Here is a 17,639-nt window from a genome sequence, read left to right on the forward strand (position 1 = left end):
CCCATCAAAGAGGTCAAAGAGGTGGGCATGGGCCCCATCAAAGAGGTGGGCATGGGCCCCGTCAAAGAGGTGGTCATGGGCCCCATCAAAGAGGTGGGCATGGGCCCCATCAAAGAGGTGGGCATGGGCCCCATCAAAGAGGTGGGCATGGGCCCCATCAAAGAGGTGGGCATGGGCCCCATCAAAGAGGTAGGCATGGGCCCCGTCAAAGAGGTCGAAGAGGTGGGCATGGGCCCCGTCGGAGGTGGGCATGGGCCCCGTCAAAGAGGTGGGCATGGGCCCCGTCAAAGAGGTCAAAGAGGTGGGCATGGGCCCCTTCAAAGAGGTCAAAGAGGTGGGCATGGGCCCCGTCAAAGAGGTGGGCATGGGCCCCTTCAAAGAGGTCAAAGAGGTGGGCATGGGCCCCGTCAGAGGTCGAAGAGGTGGGCATGGGCCCCGTCGGAGGTGGGCATGGGCCCCGTCAAAGAGGTGGGCATGGGCCCCGTCAAAGAGGTCAAAGAGGTGGGCATGGGCCCCTTCAAAGAGGTCAAAGAGGTGGGCATGGGCCCCGTCAAAGAGGTCGAAGAGGTGGGCATGGGCCCCGTCGGAGGTGGGCATGGGCCCCGTCAGAGGTGGGCATGGGCCCCGTCAAAGAGGTCAAAGAGGTGGGCATAGGCCCCGTCAAAGAGGTCAAAGAGGTGGGCATGGGTCCCGTCAAAGAGGTGGGCATGGGCGCCTTCAAAGAGGTCAAAGAGGTGGGCATGGGCCCCATCAAAGAGGTGGACATCAGAGAGAGGGAGGCAGACGGCAGGGAAGTGTTGTGTCCAATGAAGTCCAGGCCATCGTCGTTGACCATGTGGTAAACAGAGAGGTGGGCATGGAGGTGGGCATGGGCCCCGTCAAAGAGGTGGGCATGGGCCCCGTCAAAGAGGTCAAAGAGGTGGGCATGGGCCCCTTCAAAGAGGTCAAAGAGGTGGGCATGGGCCCCTTCAAAGAGGTCAAAGAGGTGGGCATGGGCCCCGTCAGAGGTCAAAGAGGTGGGCATGGGCCCCGTCGGAGGTGGGCATGGGCCCCGTCAAAGAGGTCAAAGAGGTGGGCATGGGCCCCTTCAAAGAGGTCAAAGAGGTGGGCATGGGCCCCGTCAAAGAGGTCGAAGAGGTGGGCATGGGCCCCGTCGGAGGTGGGCATGGGCCCCGTCAAAGAGGTGGGCATGGGCCCCGTCAAAGAGGTCAAAGAGGTGGGCATAGGCCCCGTCAAAGAGGTCAAAGAGGTGGGCATGGGTCCCGTCAAAGAGGTGGGCATGGGCCCCTTCAAAGAGGTCAAAGAGATGGGCATGGGCCCCGTCAGAGGTGGGCATGGGCCCCGTCAAAGAGGTCAAAGAGGTGGGCATGGGCCCCATCAAAGAGGTGGACATCAGAGAGAGGGAGGCAGACGGCAGGGAACTGTTGTGTCCAATGAAGTCCAGGCCATCGTCGTTGACCATGTGGTAAACAGAGACCTTACCATGGCAGAGGCTGCCAGATTAGTTCATCCCACTCTGAAAAGATCAACTGTCAATTCGATCATTAGAACATTTCGCCAAGAAAACCGGTAAGTCTGCAGGATATGCACTATGCTATACCATTACATTTATAGTAAGACATATTGTAATGCATGTAAATTCACAAAACATGTTACAGTATTCTTACAGTATGATATATTGACAGTATACTCAGGTCTACCCTCAGAATTGACAGAAGACCCCATGGTGGTGGCCATGTGCTGACCGACCAGCAGGAGTGGGCAGTAGTGGAAATGGTGAGGGCCAGGAATGACATACGGCTGTCCGAAATAAAGCAGGCCATTAAGGAGAACGATGACACCTTTGCCAATGTGGCATCCATCAGCCTACCAACAGTCGCCCGCCTTTTGAAGAGGCACCAGGTATCTATGAAACACATTTACCTGGTGCCTTTTGAGAGAAACAACGACCGGGTGAAACAACTGCGGGCCGAGTATGTTCAGGTACAGCACAATATACTGTATTACTGTTACTATTAGATGCACATGCTACTTCACAATATCATATTGGAACTATACTGTAAAAAAAACTAACCAAAATATATTTTTAGAGGGTGATGGTGCTTGATGCTGCTGTGAACCATCACAAGTATATCTTTGTTGATGAAGCGGGCTTCAACCTGGCCAAAACTCGGCGCCGTGGGCGGAACCTCACCGGCCAAGGGGCGACCGTCCGAGTGTCTGGACAACGTGGGAGAAACATCTCCATGTGTGCAGCCATCTCTGAAGATGGTGTGGTAGGACGTAGGCTATTACTTGGATCCTACAACGCTGCACACCTCATTGTGTTTCTCAATGAAATTGAGCAGGCCTGTCAAGGTGAAGGGGTCATCTGTGTCATTGTGTGGGACAATGTCACGTTCCACCATGCAGAGGTGGTTCAGGCATGGTTTCGGGCCCATCCCCGATTCGTGACCCTATACCTGCCCCCATACTCTCCTTACCTCAACCCTATTGAGGAATTTTTTTCAGCATGGGAGGTGGAAGGTGTATGATCGCCATACCCATGAGCGTGCCACCTTCCTTCTGACCATGGATGAGGCATGCAACAACATCAATGCAGACCACTGTCAAGCTTGGATTCGCCATGCCAAAAGGTTTTCCCGCGGTGCATGAACAATGAGGGCACTCACTGTGATGTGGATTAGAATTTATGGCCAAATGCTCAAGACAGGCTTGATGCAAATTAATGCGTGCTAAACGTTATGTTTTATCTTCATTCATTTAATTTGTTTAATTTCTTACATTTGATTACAGACAGTACACCTATGTTGCAAGTATATCTGAAAAATAAAAGGTTTATTTTGCATGAATGATTGTAGAGGATGTCTTCATTGATCACACCTTTGATTACACATTGGATAGATATGGAAATTATAGATTTTCTGTCAATTTTGTTGGGTAATGTAAGTGTATTGCCTAATGTGAAAACTGTGTAATCTACTGTAATTTACAGTACTGTAGCATATTACTTTCAGCACTTAAGGTCGATTTTAAACGCGTATCTTGCATTGTTTGCTATTGGATTAACTGGTAGTTAAAACGACTAAATTGAAAAGATATCATTATGTTTGTTTTGGCGATTAAACCAATGTTCTCATTATATTTCACAATCAACTTATATTTTGAATCAGTGGTTGTGTGGTGAGATGTTTACAATCCAAATGAATGCACAATGACAGGTTTTGAATGAAAGACTGGCTGCGTTACAAGTGTGACCAGTTTGGAGTTTTGTACTAAGAGTTGTGAAAGTACCACATACTTGTGAAAATAGTACCAAAGTGATTTAAAAAAAATAAAAAATAAAAAAAATAAAAACACTGTAAAAAGGTCTGCGAAATCCTAATTTTATTCCGCAACATACTCGTGGAAAATACGTAAATTTACCGCGATTTACGTAGACCCTTAGTTATGTGTGGCAAAGTGGGGTATGCTTTGCCACGCTTGGGACCTTTTACACTGTCTTCTTGTGTAAATGAACACTGGACCACAGATAGTTTGCAAAAACAGGGCAGTGCCTGTATATTTATTTTCATTGAACAAAACACAAACAAAACAAAAGCACAAATACATCAGGAGTGCTAAACTAAACTTTGAAATACGTTCTAAACTATAACCGGCTGGCTAAGCCATTTACCAGTCACCAAAACACTTGTATCACAATGACAAGTTTGAACATAGTACACATAGTACTTTTCTTTACCTTTTTAGGTCTGACCACACAAGTCTCTTACCAGGCCTTCTCCTTCATACAGCCCACAGACCTGTTTAAATACCTGCCTATCTAATTAGACAGGTTTCCCTAATTAAAACAATTAACAATTAAACACACGGCTGTGTAAAACAACCACCAAATACCCACTTATCAGTGCAGGTCCTCTGCCCTGTCACACATGTTTATTTCAGACATTTACCGCTTTATTTGGTACAGGTCGATGTTTACCAGTAAATCTTAAGATGTGCCAACATTTGAACTTTTACCATAACACAGACAGCAAAATACTATAAACCAGTGGAAGAATCTGAGATTACAGATTATTGTCCTGATATTAAATCTTCAATCTATGAACCCGAGTCTGTGATGACTTGAAATTGCATCTATCAAAGGAATACATATTTTAAATGCAATAGGTTTTATTTTAGGTTTTTTCCCACTAGTGCTCATTTTTTTAGGGCTGTATTTCACACGGTAAATTACTCATTTCACGGTTTAAAAATAGATATTTCACGATTAAACATTTATCTAGTTATTATAAATCAAATGTTCCAAAAATATGTAAATGCTTCTCTGAAAAACAGTAAATGCTAAATTGTAGAATACTTCATTCTTTTTATGTCCACCTTTTAAAAGACATTCTACAGTATTTTCACCATCAGTGAATTATCAAACAAAACAAACATGAATAAATGTAAAAATAAGATGCATGAAATGTCCCCTTCTTGTACTGGACAGAGCAATCTTTAACAGAAATATGTTTTGAATTTGCTGCAGCTGGTGTTCATTGAAGACATTTTAAAGAAATTGTGCAGCTCTATGCAGTGTGTTCAATAATTTACTGGAAGCAAACTAAACTAGCTGCCAGATTCCTAAATGCAGGTGTACAGCAACAGGTAGTGCATCCAAGGCAAATGTTTGCTGTGTTTATTCTTACATATTACACAGAAATGGGTACATTTCATGTAAATCGTGAAATTCGTGAATACACCCTTACTCATGATGGACCCAGACTACAGTCGGAGGTTCCTCTCAAATCAAATTCATGTGAAACTCCAGAAAATATTTTGTCTCACCAAGTGAATTGTCCAACAATATGAGAGAGAGAGATTCTGGATCTATCTTAAACACTATTTTTTTTTTAAATGTATGCCATTATCTTAACATTTATGTGAGCTACACACTTTATGTAAAGGCACAGATTGCACACTACCATGCAGGTAATGGATTGTTTGAGACAGATTGTTTGTATTACAGAAAAAAGTAAATACATACGAGTATGTATTTTAAGAATAAAAACAAATAAAAACAAACCTCCAATACACAGAAAAACAAATACAAATATTTGTATACAATGTATGTAGGGCTCACTATCAATTCCATCAAAAGCAGGGAGGTCCTTCTCCCAATGTCCTTCCTCACTGTTCTGTGGAGTGTCAGAGAGAAGTCCTCTCTCAGATAAGGAAGATGATCTCATCAGACACCATTACCTGGTTGTCGTCCTGCATGTGCTCGAGTGCAGTCAGCACCTCCCCTTGTGAGAATGGCTTCTCATTGCCCTTGTTTATGGTGTCCATCAGGTTATGGAGGCTGATTGACTGAGCGTGTGCAGACTTGAATGCAGCCAACAAGGCAACCTTGAACTCCTTCAGCCTGCCAAGCAAATGAACAGTTTAGGCTTTATTGACAAGTTTAGTTTTCTTATTAACAGTACTTAATTTTTTTTAGAAATTATTTTTAGTGTAATATTATGTAGTACATTTTTATTAATATTTATTAATAGTGCCCAATTACATATGTACCCCTGTTTTCTCCCCAACTTTAAATGCCAAATTTGAATGTCGCATTTAATGGCATAGGAGGCAGATGAAAAGGCAATCTGTTCTTGCTGTTGGCTCAGTTTACACAGCTGATTTAGGCTGCAGATGCTGCTTAGCTATGGAATCCTGGAAGAAATATCTCAGCAGAACTAGTCTCCATCTTGCCTTATTTGGTATTTGACCAGTAGGAAAGATTGTGGCATTGTGAGGCAAACCAACCCCTGCGTGTTGCTCCTCAAAATAGTCTATTCACGGTTATTATCACAGCTGTGCCCTTTGGGGAGCAGGGTGTCCTCGGCTCACCGTGCACCACATCTACCCCAGATATAAGATGTTGCCATATTGAAAAACAGTGAATGTAGTGTGGGTTTTGTACTAAAGCAGAGTCAGCTGCTGCAGAGTTTATTTCTCAAACTGACCATTTTAATAACGGTGACAGCAGAATGCATATAAATACTTGGGACTGTAATTAGGAAGTGTACTCCTGAGAATTTTAAAAAACATTTAGGGAATTAAATTAAATGTATTGCAGCTTACTTAATTACAGTAGAAAAACTGTCACTGTCTAAACTTAGCTTTCAGACTGTGGTAATGAAAAACAATGGTTTGGAAATATATCAAATGCATGACATTGTGTTTACTGTGGTGTATTTAATATTGTAAATACTGAAACTTAAACTTGTTTTTTTACTTAAACAATAAATGGTTACATATACAGTAAAAACATAAGAGCTGGCTGTGTTGCATGCTCACGGATCAGGACTCCACTAACTAACACTGAGCATGCGAGCTGCAGCATGCTATTCCCCATATTACAACTGTACACAATTAGGGGGGCGGTCACCATATTCATACACAACACCTATACAAATATAAAATGCTGAGTTCATTGCAGTCATCAGCTGCATAGTTTACCTATTAAACAGAATAAGGCAAGAAACAAGAGACTACTATAACAAGTTACTGTTTTATCCTTTAGCGTCTTAACAAGTTGTTGCATTGTAAGCAGTTGAATATGGTAGCAACCAACTTGCTCTTAAAGTGACACCCAACAATTTTTTTTTGGCCTTGGAGCAATTGGCTGCGAAGTCAAAAAGTCAGTCTGGGGCCCTGTCTAGACTGCTAGTTGACGGGGGGGGGGGGGGGGGGAACAAAAACAAAAAAAAAAAAACACACACCTGCATTTTTTGAATAAATAAATAGTTAAGTTAAAACTGTTTTTCTTTCTATGGCCAATAAGAACATAAGAAAGTTTACAAACGAGAGGCCAGTCAGCCCAACTTGCTCGTTTGGTTGTTAGTAGCTTATTGATCCCAGAATCTCATCAAGCAGCTTCAACTACATTACAATAATTAGCTTTATATATGAATCCTAAGCAAAATTACACAGCATCCTACACTATGGCCTTGACTTAAGTTTAGTGGCCTTGGTTCCCTCTACAAATGTAGAGAGCTGAAGGCCATTTTTGGCCTTGCCATTTTTGTTGCCAATTTAGAACCCTGATAATGTACTGATAACTCCTAGATCAGGAGTTCTCAACCTTCTTTGACGCATGTCCTGCTGAAGCATTTTTTCTTTACTTGGAGCTCTCCAAAACAAACAAAAAAAAACATATGGTACCTTTTGTAAAATGGATTATCCTATTAAACTTAACCTTGTCTTTAAATTGATGAACTTGACGCTAGTTTCTCCAAAGAAAATAAACAAAATCACTATAAACTTTAAAAAGACAAATTTCTTCTCCTGCACTTTTGTTTTTATAGTCCGTCACTAGTCAGTACATCACCACAGACGACACTGAGAATGAGGTTCATCTGCAGTACCAACAAAAGTAAATCCAATTTCAAAAGTAACCTTCTTCATATTTCCGAACTTTGTTTTTTATACTGATTCACCTGCACAACCACTGTCTTTTTTCACGCATCACTGGGCGATCCATTATATGTACTGAACAAGGGTATAATGAGGCAGGAACGGAACTGTCATTAATTGGCTGTGATTGGGTCTCTTTATTTGCCAGTTTGTAAAATTCACATTTAGGATGTAAAATTGTTTTTTTTGATTTTATTATTATTTTTTTTTAATTATTATTACTCACCGCGGCCCCCTTAGAAAAGTCTGACATGCCCCCTGAGGACGGCACGCTCCACCAGTTGAGAACCGCTGTCCTAGATTCTCAAGGACAGTCCACACTGGCTAGCAGACTTAAATAACACATTGAATGGCACCAAATTCCTCCAACATACAGGAAGCTAACTCACCTGGCATCTGCCAACTGTAACTTGTTAGAATCTCCCCTCGTCTCCATGGGCTCTTCTTGGTATTCCGGGGTCTTGGGGGTTCGATTATGAACTGAAAAAAAACAAATACACACTAATACTGGAAGAAATACTTATAACTAGAAGAGACTGTTCAGAGAACATCCAGGCTTTTTGCACATCTTCTCAGTTCTATGTGAACAGATCTTGAACATTCTCCAATATTCTCAATTTTACTTGGTATACTACTCCATATATGTTAAAAAGAGATTGATATTTGTAAAAGTTCCACTTCAATTAATGATTTCTACTGCCCTCTTTGTTGATTAAATAACTCGCATTGAAGTGCCATGTTACTGTAGATTATGTCTAATTTCTAAAATGTATGAAGTTTAAGACAAAAACTTTCTAACTTAAACTTATTTGGACTGTTTGTAACCAATCAGAAAACATATCATCCAAATCCTTCCATTAAGTGCTTATACAAAATATGTAATCATATACATCTCCTTTTCAAATACCTTGTATGGTTATTAATCCTCTGACATTTTTATTATATACTTTCACAGACCTGCCAACCTTGACATTTTTTTTTTTTTTTTGTTGAGTAGCACTCTTTCACGTGGACATCTTGGGAGGTCCGGGGGGCTTCCCCCCAGAATTGTTTTAGGGTATAAAACAGCTAAATGCTACACTCTGATGAGTTTTGAGTATGAATTTTTTAGTATTAATTTATACCAACTGAAAATTATTTCAAGTAAAGAAAAGACATTTTTGTAGTATGTATTTTATTTACTGTCAAAACATAACAAATTTAAATGTATAAGCTTCTAAAACAGAGAAACAAAGTACTTTTAAAAAAGGAAAAAAAACTTGTAAATGGTCACCGAGTCAGCACCAAATGTGATAGCTATCCACAAAGTGAGTTGTTTGGAACAGAAAGGAATCCAACAAGTCAAACTGCACTTTCAGATCTTGAATGTTAAGCTTCATAGGTGGCTGACTTGGCTTTCCTGAGCAAAGTGTCACTAAAGGTTTGTGTGTGACACACTTGCTGCTTCACCGACATCATGACTTTGTGCGTTACCAGTGAACTCAGCATGTCTGTGCTCAGGCTGGCTGTGTTGGGTTTTGTTTTTGGTCACCAAGCTGAACACTCCAGCCGTTTATGACTTGTTTAAAAGAACAATGAAACAGCATTTATCCCGCAGACAAAAATGAATGCATTAATTAAAAAAACAAAGGTACCGTAGCCAGTTTGAAATAAATAATTTCCTCACAAGTCACAGTACTTCACACTCCCTCCAGTGTGTCCGAAAATGGCAGTTGAAACACAAGCAAGTCAGCTCAACAAAGCCTGATAGGCTACAGTAGAATGTCTGTGACTATACAAAGAAACTGGGTGGTAGGAATTTCTGTCAGTCAACCCACGATAACTTTTTAAAACGGAGGTTGGATCGTCAACTAAACTCAAAAGCTTATTGGTTATTCTATCATGTAACTAAACTCAAAACCTGATTGTTTAATGTATCTTGCTTGCCTTGCCCTAAGGCCAGCCCTGACGTTAGACGCAACACTTTCTCGAACTACAGGCAACATCATAGACGATGAGCGAAATATGGATTACGTATTATTGCGTATCATCTCTGATAAAAGCGTACCCGTGTATTACCAACTCAAAATGCGTAGCGGATAAGCAAAATGTGTAGAGGTTAGCAGGTCTGCTTTCACAATAACTCACTGCATTCAATTATTTCTATTTATGTGAAGAGACGTAAGTGGCACCAGCTGCACTGGCATCTCCACCACAGAGACCTGAGCAAGCCAGTGGAGCCTTACCATCAGGGGTATCCTCCTCTTTGTCACCAAAATCGTAGGGATCGTACACTTCTCCCTCCTTGGATGGTCGCCTGCGCTCACCAGACCTGCAGCTCCTGCCGAGAAAGCAAGGGAGGGTGTTAGGAATTTGACAGACGGAGAAAATGAGAGGTATAAAAGTACCTTTAAAAAAAGCATGAGTGAGTGAATAAAGTAGTATATGGGGGACTGTTAATATATACAAGGAAATACGTTACCTCTTCCTCCTGTGCTCTGGAGTTGCTTCCTCATTTCCCCCATCTCCCTGCCCCTCCTCATCCTCCCCCTCTGTCTCAGTGTCTCCATCATCTTGCCTGCGACGCTTCTTCTCTTTCTCCAGCACCTTAGGAATTAAAAAACATTAAGGCTGCTTACATGTTTAAAAGGTGGCAGCCTTTACCTTTATATTCCAGATATTTACATATTAGTGAGCACCACATTTAAATTACATACTAGTCCTAAACCTAAGAAGTACCCGGAGCAAAGTAAAATAAAATTGACCCCAATATATACATGGAAACAAGCATGTCTGATTTATGAAGTTGCCTTTTTTTTTTTTTTACACAAGTAAAACTATTATTTCAAGAAAGATGAGGTTTAATTTACTTCTTGAACAAAAAGCATGTTTTACACATAATACTGCCCCATAGGAGATTTTAAAGAAAAAAAAAAAAAACACAATGTTTTCCACATTTAAAGTAGTGGTCTCAACGTAGCTAGAAGACTGTCAGGATGGAGGATCAACCATATCTCACTTTTTTGAAGTAGGCAAACTGCACCAGCTCCACTGCCACCTCTGCATCTTGCAGCTCGATGGATTTGCTCATGCGTGCCTTGGCGTGAGCCGTCGACAGTCGAATCATTGTTTCCAGTGATCGCGCGGTCACAGGGGAGGTCTGTCAGCAAAAGAGATACCAATAACAACTTTATTCCGTTAGACCAAATTAGAATTAAAAAAAAAAAGTTAAAGAAAATAAATATATGGCCGAAAAAACACTAGAACAAATTCTAGTGATCTATAAACAATGTTTTAAATAAAAAATAGTAAAGCCAATACATTTTAGTTTAGGCCCCTAAATATTCAACTGTATCATTATGCTGTCCAGTTACAGTAAAAGCTCATCTAGAATATTGTTTTCAGTTCTGGCCACCTTGCTACAAAAAGGAAATTGCTGCTCCAGAAAGAGTGCAAAGAAGAGCGACCAAAATTATTCTGGGTTTAAAAGGCATGTCATATGCAGACAAGGCCTAAAGAATTGAATCTATTCAGTCTTGAACAAAGAAGACTACAAGGCAATCTGATTCAAGTTTTCAAAATTCTAAAAGGTATTGACAATGTCGACCCAAGGGATTTTTTAGACCAGAAAAAAGAAACAAAAAAGGACCAGGGGTCACAAGTGGAGATTAGATAAAAGGGGCATTCAGAACAGAAAATAGAAGGCACTTTACACAGAGAATTGAGAGGGTCTGGAACCAACTCCCCAGTAATGTTGTTGAAGCCAACACCCTGGGATCCTTCAAGAAGCTGCTTGATGAGATTCTGGGATCAATAAGCTACTAACAACCAAACGAGCAAGATGGGCCGAATGGCCTCCTCTCGTTTGTAAACTTTCTTATGTTTTTAAAGTACTAATGTCCAGGCCTGTGTTAAGTGGATTTCTATCTGGAAATGGATTATCTCTGCCCAGCAAAGAAAGCAGAGGCGTGCATAACACCATGGAAAAAACACAGTGAAAAGGGGAATGAAAATGGCTCAAAAATCTAATAAAGGACATAAATCTTATTTGGATAAAACCATTTAAACAAACTTTCCAGAATCAAAATCCAGAAGATCTGTCTCTTACCCGGGCAACATCATTGGTCAGCTGTTCCTGGCTGCGTAACCTGGAGTACTCCTCAGCAATGTGACTGGCTGCCTCCTGTGTGAGGACTGGCTTGACAATTTTGGCCACGTGGATGTACTTCCTCATGAACTCCATGCTGAGGACCTTCTCCCTAAAACCACACAGCAACAATAAAGAGGAGCAGGGATACACCATAGATTGGCTGGCAAGGTTATCTCTAGCTCAGGAGTACAGGGACATTCTAGCTCTTTTAAGCAGAGGACAAAAAACAGGGATATCCCAGCTCAATGATTCATATACATAAAGGGGGCAGTTGTGTAGAGCTGTGCAAGCTCACAAATACATATTACCTTGTACTGTCATGTCCTATGCACAGTAGCTTCCATGGAAAATGTCCCCAGTACTGCGGTAGGCGCAGTCACTGATACTGCAATGCAAAGCGGGTTACCGGTCAGTTGTCATGGAAAATACCCATAACTGCCAGGTGGCGGGTTTTTCTTTATAACTTAAATAGAAAAACCCCTGACTGTACACCAGATGGTGTCATTTCAAATTATGTGTCATTTCTGGATCATGTTTTAAACCAGTGTTTCTCAAACTGGGGGTCCCGACCCAAAAGGTCAAGGCTATTGTAGGGGGGTACTTACATAACTAAGATTAGGGATTCTGATTTTTGGTTTTAACCAAATAACCATCAGAAAAACACTGGAAATGGACGACTCAATTCATGTTGACTTCACCCCTTTCCCATTAAAAAATAAATAAATAAAAACTATTACAAATAAACAAAAACAAAACTATCTTTCCGTGCAGTTGGGCAATGTGCCTCCTTCCTGACTCATACCTATCATTGATTTGTTCAGAATACTATAAACCCACCCCAACTGCTGAGTGGCAGCAAATTCCACATTTTTATTGACGACTCCACTTGCGAAATTTAAAATGAACCTACAAGTAGACGGTACCGATACTGTATGCATGTTTTCGATGCTTCACTCCATTTCTGATCTTGAAGCAGAAACACACAGTGACAAATGACAGGCTTGTGGGTCTAATTTTATGCCATGGTTTCATTTTGTAATCTGGTTATTTAAAAAAAATACAGTTGAGAGGTATGTTTGGTCAAAATAAGTGCATTTTATATTAGCTAAAAATATATATTTATTTATTCCCGAAAACCGTTGCTACCCCCCCCCCCCACCCCGCCGCTGACTGCGTTGTCAACTTTACGGGAATAAACAAAACAATGTTTAATTTGAACTGCTATTTGCTATTCACTGGGGTAAATTAAGTCCTACACAACTTATTCTTTACTACTGGGCTATTTTTCTATTTTAACGTGTTACATATTGTAAGGTCTTGTTGTAAAATAAAAGGCACACACACACACACACACCACGGCCACGCCCCCTGCTGCTATGCGTTCAGAGCATTATAATAAAAGGCACACACACACACACACCACGGCCACGCCCCCTGCTGCTATGCGTTCAGAGCATTATAATAAAAGGCACACACACACACACACACACCACGGCCACGCCCCCTGCTGCTATGCGTTCAGAGCATTATAATAAAAGGCACACACACACACACACACCACGGCCACGCCCCCTGCTGCTATGCGTTCAGAGCATTATAATAAAAGGCACACACACACACACACACCACGGCCACGCCCCCTGCTGCTATGCGTTCAGAGCATTATAATAAAAGGCACACACACACACACACACACCACGGCCACGCCCCCTGCTGCTATGCGTTCAGAGCATTATAATGGCTTTTATTACTTTCCGAAAAATTACTGAATATTTTAAATGAGCGAATATCCGAACATGAAAATCCTGTGTTCGTCCCAGCACTACCTAAATGTCTGTGTACAAGCATTACAGTAGTCTCTGGTTAAGAGAACACCCCTCAGGAAGCAAGTGAAGTGTTCTCTTAGCCGAAGTGTTCTCTAAGACAGAGTTGACCACTAGACACAATGCCAAGGCTAATCACGATATGATATCAATAAATACAAATGTATTTATTACTTAGGTCGCATGACGCAAGTGCATCAACAAATGAAATGAACAGAATAAGTTAGAGAAAAGCAATAGGCAAGCATATGTTAGTAAATTATAATAATAAACTAAATGTTAATAAACTAACTGAAACTAAATTAACAAAGCACCCCTACATACGTTAAATGCAGCAGCGGCCCCAACAGTAATTTTGAATACGAGAATTCATTTTAACACAATGGTTATTAATACTGCACTCCTACACACGTTAAATTCAGCAGCAGCTCAAGATTACGCTCATGATGACAAGTCAGTTTTGAAAAGATTGAATAAACCATTTTTAATTTTAGTTTGATGATGACTTATCAGGTGACAAAACAGTACTATATCAGTTTTGAATCGGTTAGCAACGAATTGCTATCTGTGTCAAAAAGGTGTTCCACTTACAAGGTGGAGCATTTACAATGGGAAAATTCAGTTTCACCACAAGGTTGTTCCATAAGCCGAAGTGTTCTCTTAGGAGGTGTTCCTATGTGCGGAGACCTCTGTACTACAAAAATTCTGGTTAAAAAAATTAAGTCTGGAGTGGTGCCTAATTGATAATCGATATATTGTTCTCCAAAAAAGCAGACGCATCGCTTTATCGAAGTTATGAAAGAGTAAAAAAAATGCAGTAAATTATGCATATTTAATTGATTACATCTGTTTATGCATAATTACAAAATATATTATTTATTTTTATTTTTTTTACCTTATTTCAGTTGTACCAGTTGGGCGTCAAAGCTAAATCCAAAAAAATAAAGTTATTAAATCCATAACAAGTCACAGTAACAGCCAATCAAGAGAAAACATTTTTTAAAAAAAAGTCATCACTGTCCACAGCAGTTTAGTAACAAGAGTGTTGTCCATGGCTTATATTTGAACTGTGTTAAGGAACAAGATAGTGTACTCATTTTCTTTTAATTTAAGCGATGACTGGCACTTTCAATCTGCCCAGCATTACTGAATACCTGCTCACTAGGGACTGACATTGTCAGGATGCTTAATACTTCTGACCAAAGACACAGCTTTTGGAACGATCTTGGTGGTTTTTCTTCATTTTTACTCTGAGGTAGTTCAGATGAATACATGTGGATTTTGTCTGAAGTTTTGTAGGGTGCCATCTCATTAAATGGTCACACAGATTAGTTGTGTTACCGGAGTATCCCAAAAATTACTTTCTTTACTTTACTTCCTTGCCATCTTACTTTAGAAAATAATTGCCAAACATCGGAAGGGCATTGTATTTGTAGCTCTGCCAATACAGTATTTGTAATTCTAACACAACGCTCTTGACTTGCTCTGTTACTCTGTAGACTCCTCCACAGATGCAATCCCATCAGTAAACTCACAGGGGGCAGGGCAGGGGGGAGAAGGCGAGCTCAATCACATGCAGATTCAGCGAGTCAGACCTGAGGGGGCAGAGAAGCTCTGTACTTCATGCAAAAAAATAATTGCCAATTACAAATGCTTAAACCCTTTACACAAAAATGACGCACAGGCTTGACTATCAATAACTGTCAAACGATTGAATGATAAATCGATGCCTCGCCTCAGCCTAACAAATGTACCCTTCAGATGGTAAATTAAAAAATAAAATAAAAACCTGAGCAGACATAAAATGTCTGACAAAAAAAAAAAAACGACAAAGACTTGTTAGAACGTCGCTTTATAAAGTAAATCATCTACCTAAATAACTATCGATAAACGATCAATCTAACAGATTATATATATATATATATATATATATATATATATATATATATATATATATACACACACACACACACACACACACACACACACACACACACACACACACACACAGTAAATAAACCAATGTGCAAGGAAACTGGGAACCACTATAACGCGTACTAAATATATTACAAATCTCATGGCATATTAGTAACGGATATGCGAGCAAGAAAATAAATAAAAGAAGAGATACAAAATCAAATCATGAGTCACTTACCTTCCGTGTCTACAGCGAAAAAAATTCAAAAGCTCTTCATCCTCAATCAGGATCCTCGCCCCTACTGGAGTAATCACAATCACTCCCATTCTCTAAAACTAACTGGATTGCGTTGAGTTTAACTCTTTGCGGTCCAATGTTGGACCACGTCCGACATTACAATTTTCCCTTTCTGGTCCGATGTCGGACACTATCCGACATCAAAGACGTAAAACACAGGTCTCTAATCGTTTTTTCTCTGGAAAAAGCCGAGAAAAGCATTCAATGGCCGAGTGAGACCGATAGGAGCCGAGCTTTTTGAGATGTTATAGTAATAAAATAATGACTTGGATTGCATTATTGAGGAGTGTGGTGATAAAACGAGTGGTCAGGAGATTTTCGGTATCCACGACTATGAAGAGGTATGTGAAAAATACAGCGAACAAGGGGTGGGGCAGGGCTGGAGATGCAGTACTGAGTGTCCTGTTGATATGCAGTGCCTTTTAAACCTTTTACTGTGAAAAAAAACCAAAAAACTTTTAAACAGTGCGTTTAAAATAAACTGTGCGTGTGAAAATAAATTGGACCCAACGCGCCTGAGACGCACTGAATAAATGGACTACAAAGGGTTAAACTGGCTTAAGTGCTAAATCCGTTTTGCGTCCACACTATGCAGCGTTTAATACCGTACTCGAGAACACCTCAGGAGGTAGTCTCAAGTCTGGTTCTAATTAGATTGCATCAGGTAGTGCGGTTTATCAGGAGTGTGGACGCTGTAATTGAGGGTTTTCACCCACATGACCCCAGCACCATACCAGCGGTCAGAACAGCGATGGCAGCTAATGCAAATTTGGTATCTTCCACACTACAGTGGGAGATATTTGCCACAGAACACACTTTTCACCTCCAGTGTCAGGAATTGAAAAGATAAAGTTAAGTGCCAGATTCTAGGGGTTTGTGATCCCTATTGTGCACCGCTGGTGCTTTTTACAGCACGTCAAGAAACGTGAACTCCCTGACCTCGACTTCGGCGATATCTGGATCTAGTTGAGAACCCTTCTCCCTACACAGCTTCCCAGATGAAGGCATATAAAAGTACCGATAGTATTTCATCTCAGGATGGGTAAACAACCCACTTGTCTGGCATTTAGACAAGAAGTTCTATGTTATCAAGGCCATGTTATTGTTAGGAACACGACGGTATCGCTAGCTCAAACACAACACGATTTTGACCTATAAAAAAATTAAAAAACAGACAGCAAGTACAGTTATTCTGTTTACTCGTTTCTTTCAGTATTGAAATAGATTAATATTTCACAATGCAGATATTCAGCTATGAAAACTCGGCAACTTACAATGACAAACTGTGATCCTAGGTCTCTCCCCCCCAGTAAGGAACACTTACTGTAACAAAACAAGTAATGTCATTAGTAATTACAATCGCAAAACTACACTATTAAATATAGAACAGTATAATAATTAATAAACAGCCAATAACTAATGACTGTACTGATTCAAATTCAGGGTCTCCCCTGGGCTCTAGATTTTTGTAGTCACTAGTGACTAATCCTTTCTAAAAACATTAGTCACTCCAGATATTCAGTAGTCACTACTGGCGCACAGCTCAAGTCTTCAAGGGTGTTATGAATCCTGTTTTTATTTTATACCTTAAAATCACTGTATTGACCAAAACAATTATTTAATTTAAACAGTTTTAATAATGCTCTACAGTTTAAATAATTTGGTAATGTACAGCTGTAAAGTTTTAGAACATTAAAATACAAGAACCAGAATTATTTGCCCTGAAAAGCTACATACAGACACAGAATGCATTATCAATTACTTATACCATGTATGTCTTTTTACAATAAAAAGAAGAAAAAAACAGTGTTAGAATATTATATACAACCCATGGTGTTCCGAATCCAAGTCTTCATTTTCTACAACTTGTTCTGTTTGTTGGGTTTCACTCTGCTGTGGCCACGCTGAAAAAACGAGTGGGTTTTCTTCTGCGACATTTTACAGTATTGGCTAACAGTTTTGTTTTTTAATTCGCGCGCACAAGTTTACCGCAATCATGTATTTATATTGATGATAAAGTTATAGA

At 40.4% G+C, this 17,639-nt stretch overlaps 1 protein-coding gene across 1 annotated transcript in view; it reads right to left on the minus strand.

Moving 5' to 3' along the window:
- Window positions 1-3,533: 3,533 nt before the first annotated feature.
- The window catches only part of LOC117402887 (zygotic DNA replication licensing factor mcm3), a 45,771-nt gene continuing 31,665 nt past the window's right edge, over window positions 3,534-17,639 (minus strand). The window contains exons 12-17 of the mRNA XM_034921436.2: window positions 11,534-11,684; window positions 10,445-10,585; window positions 9,908-10,032; window positions 9,672-9,766; window positions 7,836-7,926; window positions 3,534-5,407 (exon numbers count right to left, since the gene is read on the minus strand). Coding sequence (XP_034777327.2) covers window positions 5,209-5,407; window positions 7,836-7,926; window positions 9,672-9,766; window positions 9,908-10,032; window positions 10,445-10,585; window positions 11,534-11,684 — 802 coding nt within the window. The 3' untranslated portion in view covers window positions 3,534-5,208. The remainder of the gene's footprint in view (window positions 5,408-7,835; window positions 7,927-9,671; window positions 9,767-9,907; window positions 10,033-10,444; window positions 10,586-11,533; window positions 11,685-17,639) is intronic.

This window comes from Acipenser ruthenus, chromosome 5 (genome assembly GCF_902713425.1).
Source record: "Acipenser ruthenus chromosome 5, fAciRut3.2 maternal haplotype, whole genome shotgun sequence".
NCBI classification, from domain to species: domain Eukaryota; kingdom Metazoa; phylum Chordata; class Actinopteri; order Acipenseriformes; family Acipenseridae; genus Acipenser; species Acipenser ruthenus.